The sequence below is a fragment of the Oncorhynchus gorbuscha genome, linkage group LG20 (genome assembly GCF_021184085.1).
Source record: "Oncorhynchus gorbuscha isolate QuinsamMale2020 ecotype Even-year linkage group LG20, OgorEven_v1.0, whole genome shotgun sequence".
Classification (NCBI taxonomy): domain Eukaryota; kingdom Metazoa; phylum Chordata; class Actinopteri; order Salmoniformes; family Salmonidae; genus Oncorhynchus; species Oncorhynchus gorbuscha.
Window position 1 is genome coordinate 14238353 of NC_060192.1, and position 21060 is coordinate 14259412.

Sequence of the window (21060 nt, forward strand, 5' to 3'; positions counted from 1 at the left end):
ATGTTAGCCCGGCCTTTGTTTGGTTATGTTAGCCCGGCCTTTGTTTGGTTATGTTAGCCCGGCCTTTGTTTGGTTATGTTAGCCCGGCCTTTGTTTGGTTATGTTAGCCCGGCCTTTGTTTGGTTATGTTAGCCCGGCCTTTGTTTTCGCAGCCTTTTTTAAATATTTTTTTTTACAGTTGCTCGTTTTGGCACATTCATTCAGAAACATAGCACCCTGCATCCCACTGCTGTTTTGCCTCTGAAGCTAAGCAAGGTTGGTCCTGGTTGTTTTGTATGGGTAGGACTACCAAGGTACAGAAAAATTACAAAATGAGACGACATAAACCAGTGGTTCTCAATCCTCTCCTCTGAGACCCCCAGCCGGTTCATGTATTTGATCTATTTCAGAACACCTGGTTCAACTTGTCAACTAATCCTCAAGCCCTTGACTAGGTGAATCAGGTGAACTAGTTCAGGGCTAAAACAACATTGGGGTATGAAGCCAAGAAGAGGTTGGAGAACCACTGACCTAAACCGGAACAACCATCTCAGTAATGGGTGCAATAAGTCTGACTGCTAACAGATTGGATTTGTTTAGAAAAATGTATGTTATTTATCTTTGTGTAGCATAAAATCTACCTCCAAAAAGCATGCAGGAAAATATGATAATATTTGGTTTTTGAGAGTGTGTGATTATTGTACCTTTATATTCAGAATATTGGGTACAAAATTGTACCATTATACTAGATTATCTGCACATGTAGCCTAAAAGGTACCAAACAATACCATTTGAAATCATATGTGTACCTCTGAAGGTATTTTATATTTTTGTACCACTAGGAGCATTGCAATATACCGTGACCATACCCCTTTTTCTAAGAGTGTAAAGTCATTCATTTTATGGAAATTATGAATGAGGTGTTTTTATGCTTTAATGTTGCTGTTGATTGATTGTTTCTCAGTCGACAAAGGGTGTTGCAATATCTCCTGGGAAGCTCTGTCTGCATCCTTCTCAGCTGATGCACGATCAGTTGAACTTTGAAGGCTTAAAAAAGACCAACATTAAATACAGACTGTAAAAGATACCGTATCTAAAAAGAGACGAGTCAGACTATTGATTGGCGGTTCAAAAGCAAAGATGAACTGAATATTTTTATGTCCCATTGCTAATTCAAGCAAAATAATTGATCTCAAATACAGTTTTGTTTCCACTAAGACAGTCCAATGTAATAGTCACAAAAGCAGCACAAGAAAACACATGCAAACATTTCCTTAGACAACCTTGGGAGAAATGCATGTACACTGAACAAAAATAAAAATGCAACATGAAACAATTTCTAAGATTTAACTGAGTTATAGTTTGCATAAGGAAATCAGTTAATTGAAATAAATTAACTAGGCCCTAATTTATGGATTTCACATGACTGGGGATACAGATGTGCATCTGTTGGTCATAATTCCTTTAAACAAAAAGGTAGGGGCGTGGATCAGAAAACCACTCAGTATCTGGTGTGACCACCATTTGCCTCATGCAGCATGCCACATCTCCTTCGCATAGAGTTGATCAGGCTGTTGATTGTGGCCTGTGGAATGTTGTCCCACTTTTCTTCAATGGCTACGCAAAGTTTCTGGATATTGGCGGGAACTGGAACACGCTGTCTTACACGTTGATCCAGAGCATCCCAAACATGCTCAATGGGTGACATGTCTGGGGAGTATGCAGGCTATGGAAGAACTGGGACATTTTCAGCTTCCAGGAATTGTGTACAGATCCTTGCGACATGGGGCCGTGCATTATCATGCAGAAACATGAGGTGGCAAATGAATGGGACGACAATGGACCTCAGGATCTTGTCATGGTATCTCTGAATTCAAATTGCCACCGGGAAAAAAATGCAATTGTGTTCGTTGTCCGTAGCTTATACCTGCCCATACCATAACCCCACGGCCAACATGGGGTATGAAGCCAGACTACAGACAGGTCAAGACCCTGGTGAGGACAACGAGCACGCAGATGATCTTCCCTGAGAAGGTTCCTGACAGTTTGTGCAGAAATTCTTTGGCTGTGCAAACCCACAGTTTCCTCAACTGTCCGGATGGCTGGTCTTAGAAGCTGGATTGTGGCAGTCCAGGGCTGGTGTGTTTACATGTGATCTGCGGTTGTGAGGCTGGTTGGACGTGCTGCCAAATTCTCTAAAACGACATTGGACGCAGCTTATGGTAGAGAAAGGAACGTTCAATTCTCTGGCAACCGCTCTGGTGTACATTCCTGCAGTCAACATGCCAATTGCATGCTCTCTCAAAACTTGAGACATCTGTGGCATTGTGTGACAAAACTACACCTTTTAGAGTGGCCTTTTATTGTCCCCAGCACAAGGTGCACCTGTGTAATGATCATGCTGTTTAATCAGCTTCTTGGTATGCCACACCTGTCAGTTGGATTATCTTGTCAAAGGAGAAATGCTCAATACCAGGGATGTAAACAAGTTTCAGCACAACATTTCTGAGAAATAAGCTTTTTGTGCGAATGGAGATTTTCTTGGATCTTTTTATTTCAACTCATGAAACATGGGACCAACACTGCATGTTGCGTTCACATTTCATATTTTTGTTCAATATGTTTCATAGATAGCAGTGCCCATATCTAGTCAGTGATGTGTTTTTTGGTTACTGTGTCCATTGTGTGTGGTCCAGGTTGTTGGGAGTGAGGAACGGAGGCGAACTCTGACCCCGTTGGCCCTGAGGGAGCGCTACAACGCGCTGAATGAGCCCGGTCTGGGTAAGTCTTGTCATGCCTTTTCAGAAGCCCTCTCCCTAATATACAGAAGGAGACAAGGCTTGAATGTTTCACCCCTACTCCCCTGCTTCCCAATCTATTACGCATGAGCCTTGGATGCAACACAGTGCTCTACTGAGCCCCATAATACACAGCAGTGCAATGATGGCGCCATATTGGTTATGTGCCAAAGATTAGCTAATACCTACACATCCAAACAGCTCTATGGACTAAATCCCTTCCAGAGTCCTGGTAACATTAGTACTGAATTACCTGTTATGGTTTGCATGGCGCTGGTGCTGGTTGCTCCACTGCGAGTCCTGTTAGCATGGCGGATATTTAGCATTTAGCTTAGCGCTGGGAATGGGCAGGTCCTTGCAGTGGAGCCAGACAGAGGAGCCCTCTGATTGGCCCATGGTCGATGAGCCAAGATGGGAAGGAGTGCTCATTGGTTACATGGTGTCTATGTGAGCACGGCGCTGCTACCTTGCACCTCAGTTCTCTATGGTTATGTTGTTCTAACAGAAGGGACTGGTGTCTGAATGAATTTCTTCTCTACCTACCTCTAACCTACCCTGCCTATAGTCTGCAAACACATAAGGATTGTATGTGGAAAAACACAATACTCTGTGGGTAATACATATTCCCTTCAACAGACCAGTGCTTTTTGTCAAGGTAAGTTTGCTATTATCTCTTTTAATAGCAATGGATTTTAGTGGGTTTGATATATTGGATAATGTCCTGTATTGAGTAACTTGAACAAATCTGTAAAAATTAGACCTTTTTGTGCCGTACTGGTTGCACCCCTTACACAGTGCTCAGTCGTGTAGTTGTGATTGAGTCCTACATTTAACCCTTACACAGTGCTCAGTCGTGTAGTTGTGATTGAGTCCTACATTTAACCCTTACACAGTGCTCAGTCGTGTAGTTGTGATTGAGTCCTACATTTAACCCTTACACAGTGCTCAGTCGTGTAGTTGTGATTGAGTCCTACATTTAACCCTTACACAGTGCTCAGTCGTGTAGTTGTGATTGAGTCCTACATTTAAAGTAGATTTAAAGTTCTGAAGTTATCTTTTTTTCCTCAGCTACAGTGAATGTCATTGAGAGGACCGAGCTCAAGATCTCCCTAATATCCGAACAGCTGGGATTGAGCTGGGCAGGTCAGTGCTCCTGTACAGGGCTGTTACTCCCATGTGGCTCAATTGGTAGAGCATGCCAACGCCAGGGTTGAGGGTTTGATTCCCACGGGGGACCATTATGAAAAAGTATGAAAATGTATCCACTCACTACTGTGAGTTGCTTTGGAAAAGAGCCTCGGCTAAATGACTCAAATGTAATAATGTACAGTGTGGCAAAAGAGTATTTAATCAGCCACCAATTGTGCAAGTTCTCCCACTTAAACAGATGAGAGATGAGAGAGGGGCCTGTAATTTTCATCATAGGTACACTTCAACTATGACAGACATAGTAAAACACTACGCCGCCAGGGACTCAAATCATGCTGTGCCAGACGTGTCCCCCTGCTTAAGCCAGTACATGTCCAGGCCCGTCTGAAGTTCGCTAGAGAGCATTTGGATGATCCAGAAGACAAATGGGAGAATGTTATATGGTCAGATGAAACCAAAATAGAACTTCTTGGTAAAAACTCAACTCGTCGTGTTTGGGGGACAAAGAATGCTGAGTTTCATCCAAAGAACACCATACCTACTGTGAAGCATGGGGGTGGAAACATCATGCTTTGGGCTGTTTTTCTGCAAAGGGACCAGGACGACTGATCCGTGTAAAGGAAAGAATGAATGGGGCCATGTATCGTGAGATTTTGAGTGAAAACCTCCTTCCATCAGCAAGGGCATTGAAGATGAAACGTGGCTGGGTCTTTCATCATGACAATGATTCCAAACACACCGCCCGGGCAACGAAGGAGTGGCTTCGTAAGTAGCATTTCAAGGTCCTGGAGTGGCCTAGCCAGTCTTCAGATTCCAACCTCATAGAAAATATTTGGAGGGAGTTGAAAGTCTGTGTTGCCCAGCAACAGCCCCAAAACATCACTGCTCTAGAGGAGATCTGCATGGAGGAATGGGCCAAAATACCAGCAACAGTGTGTGAAAACCTTGTGAAGACTTACAGAAAACGTTTGACCTCTGTCATTGCCAACAAAGGGTATTTAACAAAGTATTGAGATAAACTTTTGTTATTGACCAAATACTTATTTTCCACCATAATTTGCAAATAAATTCATTAAAAATCCTACAATGTGATTTTCTGGATTTATTTTCTAAATTTGTCTGTCATGGTTGAAGTGTACATATGATGAAATATTACAGGCCTCTCTCTTCTTTTTAAGTGGTAGAACTTGCACAATTGGTGGCTGACTAAATACTTTTTTTGCCCCACTGTATGTATAGTCTACTATATGTGGTAAGATAAACTTAGTTACATATATGATATACTGAATACATTTTTTTCTCTCTCAGAGTTGGCACGGGAGCTGCATTTTGGTGTGGATGACATTAACAGAATCAGGGTGGAGAATCCTAACTCCCTCCTGGACCAGAGTTCAGCCCTGCTCAATCTGTGGGTTGGCCGGGAGGGCAAGAGGGCCAAGAGTGAGTGTCTACCTGTCCTGTCTGCCTGTCCTGTCTGTCTGTCTGTCTGTCTGTCTGTCTGTCTGTCTGTCTGTCTGTCTGTCTGTCTGTCTGTCTGTCTGTCTGTCTGTCTGTCTGTCCCCCCCCACCTCTTCATTCCTTAACTTATTTTCCGACTCCTCTCCTTCCTCTTTCCCTCTGTCAGTGGAGAGTATATATGTAGCTTTGAAGAACATTGACCGTTCAGACATTGTGAGTTCCGTGGAGGGCCAGCCACAGGCAGGGGCCGGCGCCTCAGAGGAAGGGGCCTGCAGACTGGTTGACCACGACTCCAACCTCCTCTCCCCCAGTGTTATCAATGGTAAGAAACACATACAGAGAGGTGTGTGTACACATACAGACACACACATACACACACAGGTGCAACTTTGGTTTTAGAAATGGGGGGGACATTATTTTTTTTATCCCACCAATCAATGGAATCAATAGTATGTAAATACCACAATTGCCCCTAGTAATGTCAGGGGTTAAAACAAGATCAATGAAAAGACCATTACTCTTCCCAAGTGTATGGGTAACACAGATGGAACCATATCTCTGTTGCTCTACAAGAGATCACGGACACAGGTCGTCCACAAGTTATTAGGCATCCAATTTTCAGAAGGGGTAAGTGGTAATTGGGCTGCATGGTTGATTGCTGCGGATGATTCTCAAGGGATTTTGATTAGGGTCTGAGAAATGATGCCATTTCCATCATAACCCAGTGATATGTCAGCATGTAACCATTTCCTTACTGCATTTTGCTGACAGACATCGTTTCAGTTTTACTGTTCTGATACCTCATGCTTTAGACCTGAACATAATGGTCTCACATGACATTATACTTGAAGACAGATGTTTTTTGAATTTGCAAAGTCCTATACATTGAGTTAATGAGGATAGGCTAAAATATACATCTTAACTGTGTTTGGGTTTAAGCCTGGTATATGGATGAGTTGGATATGCGTGTGTGTGTGTGTGTGTGTGTGTGTGTGTGTGTGTGTGTGTGTGTGTGTGTGTGTGTGTGTGTGTGTGTGTGTGTGTGTGTGTGTGTGTGTGTGTGTGTGTGTGTGTGTGTGTGTGTGTGTGTGTGTGTGTGTGTGTGTGTGTGTGTGTGTGTGTGTGGGATGAACACTCCCCTCCTAAGTGGCACTAGTACACAGTTTGTGTGCTCTGAGCCTCCATACCTTGTTCCTTTGTTACTCCCCTCTGTCTCTCCTAGATCTATCCCCCTCTCGCTCTTTCTCTCTGTGTCTGTGACATGTCATCTCTGCTGCCCAGCCGCCTTCCTCCTCACAGCTCTTCCTCTTCGACCTCTGACCTCATATCGACCTCATGTTGACCTCCTGGGCCTCTCCTCTCTCCTGTCATCTTATTTTCCCGCGTTCCCGTGTTCAGTCCAGCGGGAGCCTCACCTCCTCTCTCGAAGTAGCTCTTTGTCAATGCATGTGCATGCTGCCTGCCTCGCTGTACCTCTCTGTGGCTCACATCAGGGAAAGTGTATTTCTCTAGGTCTGGGAGGGTCACTGTTGATGGCGGGTGGGGTGGAAGGGTATCAAAATAAAGGCATTGCTGTCCAAATAAAGGTTTGCTGTTTTGGTATAAGAACTGTGTATTTGCATGGCATGCTTTCTCTATGTCTATTTCTCTATGTGTATTTTACTTTCTCTTGTTTCTCTGTTTTGTCAAACTTGTTTTAAATGCAGTATTAACACCTTCAATCTCAGTCGTTTTCTGTTAAGTCTATGGTGTTGGTTGTATGCTAGGGTGAAACCCATGGTTGACTGCACAGCACATAATGTTCTCAAAATAATGTAGCTGGGACATGACAGCTTTGTCCTTAAGACAACGTTGTCATAATGTTACCGATACATTGTTAGAATGTTATGTGCTCGCTGGTGTGTTCTGTGGTGTGGTGGAGTGTGTGAGTCTGGGGGTGTGTGTGTTCCCATGTACAGTGACCCTGTGAACTGTGGGTGTGTTTTCATGTGTCTCAGTTTGTTTGCGTGTGTGTTGTACATAAGTGGATAGTGTGTGTGTGTGTGTGTGTGTGTGTGTGTGTGTGTGTGTGTGTGTGTGTGTGTGTGTGTGTGTGTGTGTGTGTGTGTGTGTGTGTGTGTGTGTGTGTGTGTGTGTGTGTGTGTGTGTGTGTGTGTGTGTGTGTGTGTGTGTGTGTGTGTGTGTGTGTGTTTGCAGATGTACAATCTATGTAGATTTGCTGTGCTTCACTATGTGTTTTGCAGCGTAAGTGTCTTTAAATTGGGAGGTACATTAAGGACTAACCAAGATAAACCATCATCATTCAGACTCACTTCTCCATCATCCACCTCATTAAAAGTGCATCTCTACCCCTCGTTATTCTCACCTCTACCGTCTCTATACTCTACCATCTCTATACCATCCCAGAAACACATACACACACACACAGACTGACACACTTTTACAGTTATACTATTGTCCGTAGGCATAAACACTGAAAGGAATGAAGCCACACTTCATTCAATATATTCCATTGTCCGTGAACACTTGAGTTCCTTCTTCACCTTATTACCACCTACAACACAGACAGGCTCTCAAAAGAGAGATATACAAAGGTGAGACAGTGGAAGGCATTTTAAAGTTAGACTCCGTGAACTGACGTTGCCACGAGCAGCACCGCAGATCGTGAGATGAGTGAGATGCAAGGCTTGGCTCTCACACAGTCACACACGGTATCTGCGCATGTGCTTCGCTTCACTCTGTTACAGCGTGGGAGCCAGGGGACCAACACAGCCGAGAAGCTGAGCCTATGCCATATCGCTTAGTCTACCTTAAAGATGGACATAACAGAGAAAGACACGCATGATGATGGGAGATGGACGGACAGACAGGTGGACAGACAGACAGACAGTCAGGAACTTACAAGCAGATATGCAGGCATCCAATTTCACAACATAAACCTGTTTTTGGTAGTAATATTTGTGTGTGTGTGTGTGCGTGTTGAATTTGTGTGTCCTGTTTGAGTATGTAATGTGTGCGTGTGTGTGCGCTTGTGCATTTGTTTGAGTTGAATGCAAGTGCAAGCAACTTCCAATTTTCTCAGCAGAATTGGCAGCCTCCTGACCCCTCTCACTTGTGATCTGGTTTGGAACGATAATGGGATTTGAATCCTGATCTCAATGATAATATTATCACGATAATCCGTTTTTATCATGATACTAGACATTGAAAGGACACTTTATCAGACAATAAATTCTTTTTGAGGAAAGTGGATGGGTTTTTAATCTAAATGTTGTTGCCAACAGCCAATTTAGAGCAGTTGAGAATTATATTGTGATAACATGGACATAATGAAATTCAATATCGTAGGTATCGTTGAACACGTTTATCGTGGTAAATTGGTAGAATTGATTATCGTGCCAACCCAACTGACACCAAACACCCCACTCTCTTCCTATCTTGGATGACATTTTCAACCTTCTAACACTACCCCTTTTCCACAGACAATGGACAAGACTCCATTTCCAACACCCTATTCCCTAACATAACACATGCTGCTCTTAGGGGAATGTAAAACTGCTTCCTTTCCACACATTCTCTCCAACAGAACCACTGATGGATCACCAATAGATCAGTGGTCATCAAAATCAGTGTTTTTCATGGAAAGTCAGACAATGCAAAACTAAACCCTGGGAGAGTGACTAGATGTTTTCACTACTACCGATTCCAAGAAGGTGCCAGTGAGTGTGTGTGCCTCCTTGGAACTGGAAGTAGTGAAAACAAATCCAGTCACTTTCTCTTTCCCAGCATATTTTGACACTGGATAGGCTCTGTTTCCTGCAGAGAAACAGTCCCACTACACCCACATCCCTGTCTAACCCTCCTCTAACTCCCCCACCCCTGCACCTGCGTGGTGTTAGTCTCCCTCTCTCTTTTATCTCGCTTCCTTCCCAGGTTACGGACTTGTGCAGGAAGAGCTGCTCTCCCCAGCCTCCATGCAGTACAGTCTGCCCTCTCCGCTGGGAGCTGAGCCCTACTGGCAGGAGGTCTCCAGCCTGGAGTGTGCCCCCATCGCCACCACCGAAGAAGACACCCTGATGGAGATGTCAGACGTGCAGGTGTGGCCCTCGGGGGTCAGCCCCTCCCTGGTCACAGTGGAGGACTCGTCCCTGGATGGCAGCAGTCGGGCTGACGACTCAGAGGGGGCCACCCTGTCCCTGCCCTGCAGCCTGAGGCGCCCCAGCAGTGGGGCTAGTGGCTCCATCATGGAGCTGGAGGAGGAGGAAGAGGAGGAGGAGGAAGGGGAAGTAGAGGAGGAGGCGCGGCAGGAGCTGGAGGACAGGGACAGGGTGAGGGCCAGCGGCGCCGTGCCAAAGGTCAACCTGAATGGCCAGCTGGGAGGTCAGAGGTCGGAGGGCAGGAGGGTGGAGGTAGCAGCATCAGTGGTGGGCAGCAGTGTGACTGGAGGAGGAGCGAGGGGAGGAGGAGGACTAAGACAGAGTTCAGAGGAAGGGCTTTCTGTTGTTGCAGGGCAGCAGGTTTATGCCCAGCTGTGTGAGATGTCAGGACTGAGCCGAGCAATGGAGCACAATGGAGACAACAGGTAGGACTCGGTCAGGGGTTCAGACTGGTCTAGACAGACAGACCTTCCTCTCTGTATGTGTGTACATAATCCATACTCAAACTCAATCCATTGTGGCATTCTCTTTTTGTGTCTTTTATCTGTCTGTCTTGTTCTCTTTCCTACTCTTGTCTCTGTCACTCTGTCTGTCTGCTCCTCTTTTTTCTTTGTCTCTTTGTCCCTGTCTCCCTCTCCCCTCTCTCTCAGGGTGGTTGGGGGAGGTGCTTTCCAGCCGTACCTCCCCAACAAGGACTCCCTGCGCGGCTGGGCAGGGTCGCAGGCGCCCAGGCTGCCCCGGCAGAGTGTGGAGACGCTGATGATGTCACCAAGGTCTCGTGTACCCCAAGAGGCTCTGCTGACACCGGTGTGTGACATGGGGGCATTCGGAGGTGCTGTGCAGGCACCTGTTTGGGACACAGCCCTTCGACCAGGTGTTGGGCTTCTCATCAAGAGGCAGGGCTCCAGGTTGTCATGCCTACCACCTGCCGCTTCCTGTGCCTGGAGGAGGGACTTCCTGTCCATGCCTGCGATAGATAGGACAATCTTTTAATTTGGTTTCAATCATAAAAATTCCAGCCATCAAAACCCAAATGTTGACGTTATGTCACGTCATTATCTGAAATTGGCTTAATGGGGCAACGTTGTGTTGTGTGGGTTGTAAACCTGTGTACTAATGTCATGTGGTTATTTTATGTGTTTTATCCTGATGTTTTGACACAGATTGATGCCGATAAAGAGGACTATGCTGTTGAGTTCCTGGCTGAGGAGCAGTTGGTGGACGAACATGGAAACGTTGTCACTAGGGAGGTTAGTTTGTCCTCTTCTGCACGACTATTTCTTCCCTAATATAGACTCACACACTCACAAATAGATACATGGAAGCACACATGCACACACACGCGCTCACAAATGCACGTTGCGCAGATCAGTGTTAACTCCTCTGTGTATTTTCTCCTTCCCTGCTCCCTCCCTCCCTGCTGTACTGTAGGTGGGGGTGGATGTGAGGAAGGGTGCTCAGTCAGTGAAGCGCAACAGTCTGCAGAGAGTAAAACACTGAAACACACATACCCAGACCTCAAGGTATGGGACACATAAGCACATCTTGCAGTGCTTGGATAGATGCTTTTAGAAGTATCTATCAGACCCCTCAGAACCAGAGAAGGTTGAAGTTAAACTGGCTATTGTAAATGACAAACCCCTGCACACTACTCCCCTTGCAATAATGGTATAAAAGTGAAAGATGAAAGAATCTTTGTTTGCCAGCTCTCATCAGAGCATGGATGGCGTACATTACATTTCATCCCTTTTGAATGGGAATACATCTCTGGTTATCTTTAAGTGTTGTTCATTTTTTATTTAATCAACTGGGGGAAAAATGGTTTCATATATTGTTTCTTCTTCGTCTTGACTGGCTACCTCTGTCCCTTTCTTTAAATGTGATGAGATTGTAATAGTTGAAAATAATTCCCTTTTTACTGAAATCAGTTTTTTCTCTGTACCGTAGAACCGGACATCCACTGCCAAACCATCCTCCACAAACAAAACGCCAGGTGACAGAGGACAACAGGGAGGAGACTGAAAGAAGGACTAAGATCAGCAAACAACAAATACAAACACAACATCATCTGCAGAATGACCCTGGATTGCCACAACAAGAAGAAACGAGAAGGAGGTCTACTTGTAGTTTTGTAACATAAAACAAAGATACTTAACTAGAGTAGGGCATGATTTTTTTCTATAAAAACGTCATAAAATCCAACCAGAAAAAAAGCAACAAAAAAGTGCTTCCTGTCAACTGTAATTGCATGATTGACTGCTGGTGCATGACCATTGACCTTTGAACTGTCATTATCTACAAACTCAATTGGTACAAGTTATGGGGCCGACCCAGGACTGACTGGGTCAGGGACGAGTTTAAGGACCCCCCACCCCTCCGCCCAAAAGGATTGGTTGGTGTTAGCAAGTTGAGTCTGGTAACACTACTGCCAAAAAAGCTAATATTTTTCCCGTCTTCAGATTGCTATGATACAGTCAATCCAATGCTGAGCTTACCAATGCTTATTTCACTTGGACCCTATTTCCTTGTTATTCTATGTGATATATGCACTATGCTCTGTGGATGTGTGTCTGTGTGTGTATGTGTGTGTATTTCTACCGCATGTGTTCTCTCGCTTCTGGCTTGGCACTGAGCCGTGTCCTGGTTGGTCAGTGCTCCTGTGATGTCACGGTGTGCTCAATGTGGGAATGAGAAACCCACCGTGCTCCCCTACTCGGGAGTGTCTGTCTGTGTGTGACGTCTTTCCTTTGTGAACGCGCTTCACCCCAGTTCCACTTTGTCTGGCTTTGATAGGGACTAGCTTCCTCCCCCTGTTTTAGGAGGGTGTGCTTTATTCAGACAATGGGAATGTTTTTCCAGATGGGAACCAAAAAAAAGTTTGTCGCTTGATAGCATTGCGTGGCTGCCAGTGTATTCTAACATTAATGCCCAACACATCCCAGATTTACGGTAGCATGGGGTCCCCTTCCCCTCCTGCCCCCCCCTGCCATGTTGACTCCACACACCTCTCCATCAACTCCTGTAGCTCCAACCTAAATCTCTACCCAATCAGCTTCATCCACCGCTCTCTCTCATATTCTCTCTCTTTGCTGTGGCTATAACACCTCACGACATCGCCCTTTTGTGGTTCACATTCAATTGTGCTTTTGATTTGAGGGGGTGAAGCAGACAGGGGATTAATGATCAGTGTGGATATTCATATTCATGGGAAAGAGATGGAGGTAAATGTGAAGGTTTAGATGGAATGCTAGAGACTAGTATAGCTAAGCAAGTAAGGACAGACTGACAGATAGCACTGTGATCGCCCAATTTAACACTGACCCCTGAGCCCATGTACCCTGTACTGTGAACTTATAGACACACACACACCTCAAAAATGCATACACACACACACTCACACATATCCTTAATACACACATGCACACGCACATACAGTAATTCATTTATTGTGCCCTAATTGTTATGAGAAGCCTGGTCGGACTCAGATTATGTACTTTGGTGTCTGCCACAGCAATAATATCAGACAAGAAGGGATATATATATATATATGTATATATGTGTATATATATACACATATATATAATATATACGTGTGTGTGTGTGTGTGTGTGTGTGTGTGTGTGTGTGTGTGTGTGTGTGTGTGTGTGTGTGTGTGTGTGTGTGTGTGTGTGTGTGTGTGTGTGTGTGTGTGTGTGTGTGTGCGCAGTGGGAGGGTATCTGTACATTATGGTAGCATTTAAAACATTTCTCTCTCTGAAATTGGTGCAGACAAATCAGAAGCATGCATGTATACAAAAGATACAATCCAAGACGGTATGCAAACAGTTTTCCCCTCACAAATGTGATCCGTTCAATGCATTCACGATTGACATTTCGTAATGGTATCTCCTCTGTTCCTCTGACCTTCATGTTGTTGTATTAGCATGGTGGCACTGCCACCTGGTGTTACAAAGAGGTATCACAGTCTAGATAACTGGATTAGCGCAGCAGCAGCTGGAGGGCAAAATAGTGGTTTCGGAAAAGGATTTGGTCCAGCACTTAATGTAGCAGATATTACCCAGGATATGCTAACTTCATACATTGAATCTTAGGAATGGATCTCTCATAGTAGCATTTATTTACTATATATGTATGTAGTGTGGTTGGAGTGAATGTGACTATGAATGATTTAGTGAATAGACTAGTAACACGTCACCGACACGTATTCCCTGCCAATCAGTGCACATTAAAACCTCATCTGTTATGCCACATATATCACATATCACTTATCATTCACTCTTATTCCACTCAGGTTTCAGTTTTAGCAGGATCCAAGTTTTGCCCTGTTTTTGAGTTCAGAGCCCTCTGTAGAAAGAGAACCATGGGTGTCAACATGAGTGTTGCGGAATCAGTTTGGTGTGTGTGTGTGTGTGTGTGTGTGTGTGTGTGTGTGTGTGTGTGTGTGTGTGTGTGTGTGTGTGTGTGTGTGTGTGTGTGTGTGTGTGTGTGTGTGTGTGTGTGTGTGTGTGTGTGTGTGTGTGTGTGTGTGTGTGTGTGTGTGTGTGTGTGTGTGTGTGAGAGAGAGAGAGAATGTGGTGGAGGGGTCATTGGTAACAGGTGAGGTGTAATTATAAAAGGGTAGCCTTTAGTTTGTATGTTGGTGGATTCCCTAGGTGAAAGGTCTGTGGTCTTTAAGCATCACCTCTCCAGGTCACCTAATTTATCTTAAAACAGCAGTGTAGCTGATTGGCTTTGGGTCTGAATAGGCTAAGGATGAAGAAAAGTGAGACTCTCAATCAGCAATCGATAAGTCAATCAATCAGGTTTTCCACAAGAACAAGACACTGATACCTGATATGGATGAGATATAGAGACCATAGTCCTGAAAGGTATTTAAAATGGATGTACAGCATGTTTGATTAATCTCAGATGAAGGGGATCTGTGTATGTGGGTTTAGAGGTTGGCAAGATCAAAATGAAAGTTGAGCCGGTCCACAAGCCTTTGCACTGTGAGAACTGTAGACTCCGCCAGTGCGTGTGTGTGCGTGTGCGTGCGTGCGTGCGTGTGTGTGTGTGTGTGTGCTTGTGGTGTTCAGAAGGTTGATGAGGAGAGATGGACATGGTTTTAAAACTAGGGACACAACATGAGGACATGGAAATGATCATGTATTTTAAAGAGTATTTTAAAATGACCGTTGCAAAGAATAGAGATCACCTATAATCCTTTAGAATGGAAATGTGACAATATTAAAACGCAATATGATATTACTCTACTAAGGAATGCAACTGCACACATGCACAGAAAATGTTTTTATGAAAATATATGTATAAATATATGACAAAATATATTTCATTAGAATGCTATGCACCCTTATAGAGTTGTTATGGATGTACTTTAAGCATATTAACTAGACTATAGTATAGGTAGACGGCCACATCGTGGGGAATGTAGAGGCTTTGTAGGTATTTCAAATGGTTTCCTTTTCTTTTTTTATTGTCATGGAGAGAGGAAAAACAAACGTGAATATGTATTCAAGCCTTTGTTTCAATCAGATTTGATTCTGACATGAAGATATGTATAGGTCATCTACTCTGTACACCAGCTCCAACCATTTACAGAAATGAATAGAGAAAGATGTGAACATACCTGATGTGTTCTCTTACACATTTTGATGTGTTTGAGAATCAAATGTAAATTGATGTACGTTTGTAAATGTAAATTGTAAATCTATATGTATGTGTATAAAGGTAAGTACATTGGTGCAAAACAGTTATCGGGCAGAGTGGTTCTTATCCTTTGTTTCAAAGACTTAGGCCTACGTATTAAGGCTATCCATGTACTCTCACAGGAGTATTTAAAACCTTATATATTTTTGAACAATCAGAATTCTATCATTCAGTTTACATTAAGTTATTTAGGCTAAAACTACAACTCCCTGTGAACTCTCCCTTATTTTGTTTATGCAGGATGACGTCCATTTTTTTTCTGCAGTACTTTCAACGTTGTTTTGAGGAGCACTTACGCTAAATTATTTTGTAGTAGTATTGGAGGCACGTGGAGGGCAAGGTGATCCGAAAAGATGGAATGAGGAGAAAAACTGACCTTTAGATGTGAAATTTACGCGCTGTCTGTCATCTGATTTACGTTTGGTCTTGTTCGAAGGGCATGGTTTACAGCTGTTTGGTTGTATTCGTAGTTTAAAGGATGTATTCTGGGGTACTGGGAGTCAAACGAGTCAGGCTATCCCGACCACCCGCCATGTCATCAACGATGTGGCCCTCGTGCCTCAAGATTATTCTACAACACCAGGAGGGACACTCTTCAGTATGACCCCTGGAGGTATGTGAAACTCAATCATAATAATAGCCCTGTAGTAAATACAATAATATATTATTTTAATAAAAGTCATCGTCGTAACAATGTAGCGAATGGCGGGACAGGGAAGTGAACCCTGATCAATGGCGTGAAAGACAAATACCCTATATGCATCGCGTCAATAGGGTTTACTCACTTGTTGAAATGAAGCGGAAACAATGTTGATTCAACCAGTGTGGCTCATAATGGGAAGGCATGTCCCATGCTTCGACTACTCAGGGGTCTAATGGCCACAAAGACGCCATCCCACTTCTGACACCAGTGTAGCGAACCCAGGTTGCTGTCGTGAAAAGCAAACACCCTACACATCATGCCAATAATTAACTCACTTGTTGGACATTGTAACATAGCTCATATAGGGATGATCGCAACAATAATAATAGGCCTAATTTAACATGTTTATTCTTCATCATTATTATTATTAATATCTGGTGCTTATTTGCCTTCATCTACCCTGTTTGTAATCTCTCTTACTGCCAATCGACCTCCACCAAACCCACCCAGGTACCAGAATCATCTACGACAGGAAGTTCCTCCTTGAGTGTCGAACCGCCCCTCTGGCGCGCACCACTCCCTGTCGCCCTGATATCCCAGGGGTAACCAGCCCCCTCTCAGACAACACAACCACTGACACAGCCCACCCTAAACAGACCCCCCAACAACCTCATTCCACCACCAGACAATAGTGCAGGTAAAGGTCAGGTGTGTGAGTGTGTGCACATGCATACACGTGTTATATATTAGCGTCTATCATTTTTATGACTTTTCTATTTTCCTGCACGGTTTTCATCTTGTTTTTTTTTTGCAGGGAAGGATGCTCAATTTGAAATGGACATTTAGCCATTTGATGGATCTGCTGGAGTATTGCAGCCTTGAGGATAACAAGGAACGTGTGTTTTACTGTGTGTTTTAAGCTGTCTCCTTCGTTTAATGAACACAGCATTATAAAAGGGATGAAGAGACTGCCTCCTAGTGCTGCATTATTTATCTGCAGGCATAAATCAAATCGCTCAAGAAAAGAAAACACGAACATGCAATATTTCCTCACTCCTTCGTCCATTTATTTGATGTTATTTACTCATTGTCCTGTCTGAAGGATAAAGCCTTTGGATTATGTTTCAGTTGTTCTCCAATAGAATTTTGTATACCCCAATGGCATTCTCAGAATTTGTTGCGGTTCAGTATTGGTGCAGGCCAGGGGTGGTCAACTTTGATGGGGAAGGGGGCTACAAAAATGGGGACTCATCATGGGGGGACACAGTGGCTCACGGGTCCGCATACCCACACATTCAGTTAGAGCCGGCCCTAGCAGAATTTGTTGCGGTTAAGTATTGGTGCAGGCCAGGGGTGGTAAACTTTGATGGGGAAGGGGGCTACAAAAATGGGGACTCATCATGGGGGGACACAGTGGCTCACGGGTCTGCATACCCACACATTCAGTTAGAGCCGGCCCTAGCAGAATTTGTTGCATCCCTTCCAGCCTCCCCGCCCACATTTTTTTTTGTTTGTTTCAGTTCTAAAGCAAGTTAGCTGCAATTCTTCACATTTTGCCATGGGGCAGAGAGAAAAATGAGCAGTTTTACAGCTAATTTCCTACAATTCTACACATTCCGCCATAGGGTGGAGACAAACGTTTACAGTTTTTAATATGATATCTGATGATCAATGGGGGCCCCCTGGTCGGTAAATTCGACCATGATTACTACAAGTTTAGATAGAATGGTAGAATACACAAAGATCAAAAACTTACTGTTGAGAGTTAGAATGGTAGAATACACAAAGGTCAAAAACTAACTCTCAACAGTAAGTTTTTGACCTTTGTGTATTCTACCATTCTAATTCTCAACAGTAAGTTGAGAACCTATGTTAGTTCCTAAAAATGTATTTGTAGGCCTACAAAAGGGCCAGTTGCCCATCCCTGGTGTAGGCTAATGTGTTGATTGAAAAACTGCTTCATATTTTTTTCAGAGGAACTGAAGCTGAATAATAACATAAAAAAATATCTTTGTCATCCATTTTTATTTCATCCTTGCGTGTTCTCTCTACTATTAAGTGTTGAGAGAATATACCATAGAAGCAGACTGCAATTAATTGAGGATTTATTAAACAAACATACTTCGGTCCTTTAAAAAAATACATTACTCATTACTCTAATATTTACATTTTAAAATAATACTGTATCAACACTGGGTCATACAGAGGAATTAAAGCACTTAAGGGGTCTGCGTTGTCCTTGCCTTAATCATTAGTCCTTATACATTATAAGTGATTCTCTTCATCCTTTTTTGACGATTCTCGTGATCTTTTTCAGTGCTTGTGTTCAGTCTGCTTCAGTGTCCAGTATAACCATAGTGTACTGGCTGAAAGCAGCAGCTGTCCTTGTAGAAAAGCCTTGAGCTTTGAGACTACACTCACAGAGTAAGCCCACACTTTTGCACATCAACGTTCTTCCTGAGGCCTGCACATTGAGAGCAGAAGCTGGGACAGCGTGGCGTTTACCTGGGATGGATAGTGTCCATGTTGGCACACAGGCTGATCAGTGGCAACCACACTCCTCCACCACCATACCCTCAAAGTGCCGCGTCTCCACCTCACTGTTCTCGTAGTACAGCATGGAGAGAGGGGCCAGGCGGGTGGGCACACAGAACGGGCATGGGACCCTGTCTGGGTGGTGAAGTTTCAGCAGACTCTGGAGAGAGAAGAGAGAGATGTTAATGCAAGTGAAATCATAAACTAAGGGGAAAAGGCAATATTGTAATATGAAACAAATCACAGGCTCTATTTCAAGCATTATTTTCAGCAGTGATCATGTAGTGTTGGCAGTTTTACCTGCATGTAAGCATGGTTGGTGGGGGTGAAGGTCTCGTCCACTGGGGTAGGGCAGCTGCCCTCACAGCGGTAGGCATTGTAGCGCTTGGGGTAAACAATCCACTCGTTCCAGCCAATCTGGTCAAAGTCCACCCACATGTCCACCTTCCTGCACAACGGGTCCTTCCTCTCCTCCATGGGGGCCACACCAGGGGCCACCCCAGTCACTCCTGCTCTCTGGTGGTACCCATGCCTTTTCCTGCGACTGGTTCCTTTTCCGCCCTCTACCTCTATGCTGGCAGCAGGGTCGGCCCCAGCTCTAGCTCGCTCCCAGTCCAGAGTGACGTACTTGGAGTGCTCAGCGGTGTGGATGAGGGTGGGAGCCCGCTTCTCTGCCTGGTGCTTGGAGAAGACCACCACCATGACCCGGTCGGCTGTGGGGTGCAGGACCCTCTCTTGTCCCTCCTCCTCCTCTCTCTCCACTGGCCTGCGCACTTCCTGGCCAGGTGCGGAGCCTCTCTGGTGCAGCCAGTAGTAGTGGAGCAGGGCGGTGACGTTGAACACCCTCCAGTTGGATGTGGAGGAGGTCAGAGAGCTTGGCTCTGCCTTCAGGTGGCCCAGGAAGAGGCTCTCCTTTGGGCATGGCGGGCTGGAGTAGGAGCATCTCTGGGAGTGGTACATGTCCACAGTGACACGCTTCGAGGCAGAGAATGCAGGCAGGCGGATCCGCAGCTCGGAGCGCTGGACCTTGTCACTTGCAGAGATGGAGGACATGTCAAAGGTGACAGACCACCTCCCACCGATCTGGTGACAACCTGGGGAGATAACATAGAAAATCAGTTCGCAATGCATGATGCAGAGGGCAGACTAGGATTATGAAAGTGTGCAATCATCTCTCTTTCACCTCTGACTATCAGACTATGTCCCATTCATTACAATCACAGATGGTGTCACATGCCTTTTATTGTTGCCCACAGCGAGCAAGTAAAATGCGTGCCACAAGACAGCTTTCACACGTCCTCTTTTGACATGCGATGAGCAGTTGATCAAGTAGAATGTTGTTACTGTCACACTGTGTATTGCTCCGCGCCTGACACTGTTATAACAGACAGCCTGGGGCTAGTATACCCGCTGAAATTATGCATATGGAAGGCTCTTCACAATAAACATTGTAAAACGTGTCCAAGTGCTAAAATAATTACTATGTTTACTGAGGGTGAATTTAATTATGTAAACATAATAGTTCAAATATGACTTCACATTGAATTAGTGTGTCCAATTATGTTGCGTAAAAGTGCTTTCACACATCTCCAAAACATAATATAATTAATTGTAAACAGAAAAAAATCCACGATATAAACTAAGTGTTTTGTAAAATAAAAATACTCACTTTTGGCAACCAGACTGAGTACGTAGTCCGAGTCGTGAAGGCGGGGGTTGTCATCGTTGTTGGTCCGGGCGGCGCTAACAGTTGGCGTCCCGGCGGTGTCTCCCTCGAGTAGAGTCCGGTAGAGCTGCATCATGTAGAGTGGGAACCTGTTCGAGTGACGAACAGGGTGCCTGTGACCTCCGCTTGGCGGGGGAAACCTACGAATCCCGTGGAAGAAAGCCTCACGGTTTCCTGGGAAATTCTCTGCTCCAACCACACAGATCGAGTCCACCAGAAGCGCCAAGAAGAAAGCCAGAGTGAGTCCTTCCATAATTCCAAGTTATTTTAAGTGTATTATTTTCCTGTAAAATTGAAGCCAGTGAAGCTCTTGTTGTGAGAGACAGATATATAGGGTAGAGCTCCTTCTCCCGTTGTGATTACCTCAGGTGAGATGCTGTCTGCTGGAGTGAGAACACTTATAACAACCCTGTGTCTTTCTTGAAGAGTTCTGTCGTGCCTCGAGCTTTTGAAGTGAATGTGTGATCCACGGGAGAACAGAGAGTTCAAAGGCCAAGGTCGTTGTGTAGGCAATCGAAACCAACGGCTCTTTGGAGTAGGCCAGGTGTTAAAACTTGAATAGCACTGCACTGAATGTTATGTATCAGAGATCTCTTTGATAAGGAACCACGATAAAATGAGTTAAGCAGATTAGTAGCTGGACATTGCGCTTTGATGAATGGGAAGGTGGAACGAACAACACACGGTTTAATCACTCCAATGGCCTTTTTATTAGATGGGTCACAAGAAGAGGAAGTCATCTCTTTATCACCTAGGTAAGAAATCTAGAAAGCTGACCCAACTTCTCTTTACGAAAATGAAATGTCAGTGCTCAGATTGTATAGGCCTAAAATGTTTGATCATTCTTTATGACCACAGTATTTATAACTTATTTTATACCATCACGGATAACAAATAATTGTATAAGCC

The 21060-nt window shown here is 44.4% G+C and overlaps 3 protein-coding genes across 7 annotated transcripts in view; 2 read left to right on the forward strand and 1 right to left on the reverse strand.

Annotated features, from left to right (window-relative positions):
- The window catches only part of LOC124006806 (ankyrin-1-like), a 125277-nt gene extending 109968 nt beyond the window's left edge, over positions 1-15309 (forward strand). For 3 of the 5 annotated variants that reach the window (XM_046316969.1, XM_046316972.1, XM_046316970.1), the window contains 8 exons: positions 2676-2760; positions 3846-3920; positions 5235-5366; positions 5551-5706; positions 9318-9966; positions 10192-10348; positions 10705-10791; positions 11489-15309. In XM_046316969.1, coding sequence (XP_046172925.1) covers positions 2676-2760; positions 3846-3920; positions 5235-5366; positions 5551-5706; positions 9318-9966; positions 10192-10348; positions 10705-10791; positions 11489-11563 — 1416 coding nt within the window. In that variant the 3' untranslated portion in view covers positions 11564-15309. Of the gene's footprint in view, positions 1-2675; positions 2761-3845; positions 3921-5234; positions 5367-5550; positions 5707-9317; positions 9967-10191; positions 10349-10704; positions 10792-10972; positions 11065-11488 lie in introns of all 5 variants that reach the window. The other 2 variants (XM_046316971.1, XM_046316973.1) reach the window with 2 other exon arrangements.
- On the forward strand, positions 14496-16736 carry LOC124006632 (eukaryotic translation initiation factor 4E-binding protein 1-like). Its single transcript, XM_046316680.1, is given in 5 exon segments — positions 14496-14529; positions 15630-15860; positions 16401-16548; positions 16550-16587; positions 16705-16736. Coding segments are annotated over 5 exon segments (483 nt in total).
- Positions 16737-17978: 1242 nt separating this feature from the next.
- On the reverse strand, positions 17979-20617 carry ndr1 (nodal-related 1). The gene is made up of 3 exons (XM_046317913.1): positions 20095-20617; positions 18726-19519; positions 17979-18585 (listed from the first exon to the last, which is right to left on the reverse strand). The coding sequence occupies exons 1-3, from the start codon at positions 20402-20404 to the stop codon at positions 18433-18435; spliced, it is 1257 nt and encodes a 418-aa protein (XP_046173869.1). The 5' UTR covers positions 20405-20617; the 3' UTR covers positions 17979-18432.
- Positions 20618-21060: the final 443 nt, after the last annotated feature.

Excerpts from the sequence above, each read along its gene's own strand:
- ndr1 (XM_046317913.1), bottom strand. The coding sequence starts at position 20,404 with ATGGAAGGACTCACTCTGGCTTTCTTCTTGGCGCTTCTGGTGGACTCG. Across the intron at positions 19,520-20,094 it reads ACTCAGTCTGGTTGCCAAAA|GTTGTCACCAGATCGGTGGG; the intron begins GTGAGTATTTTT and ends TTATCTCCCCAG. Across the intron at positions 18,586-18,725 it reads CCAACCATGCTTACATGCAG|AGTCTGCTGAAACTTCACCA; the intron begins GTAAAACTGCCA and ends TTCTCTCTCCAG.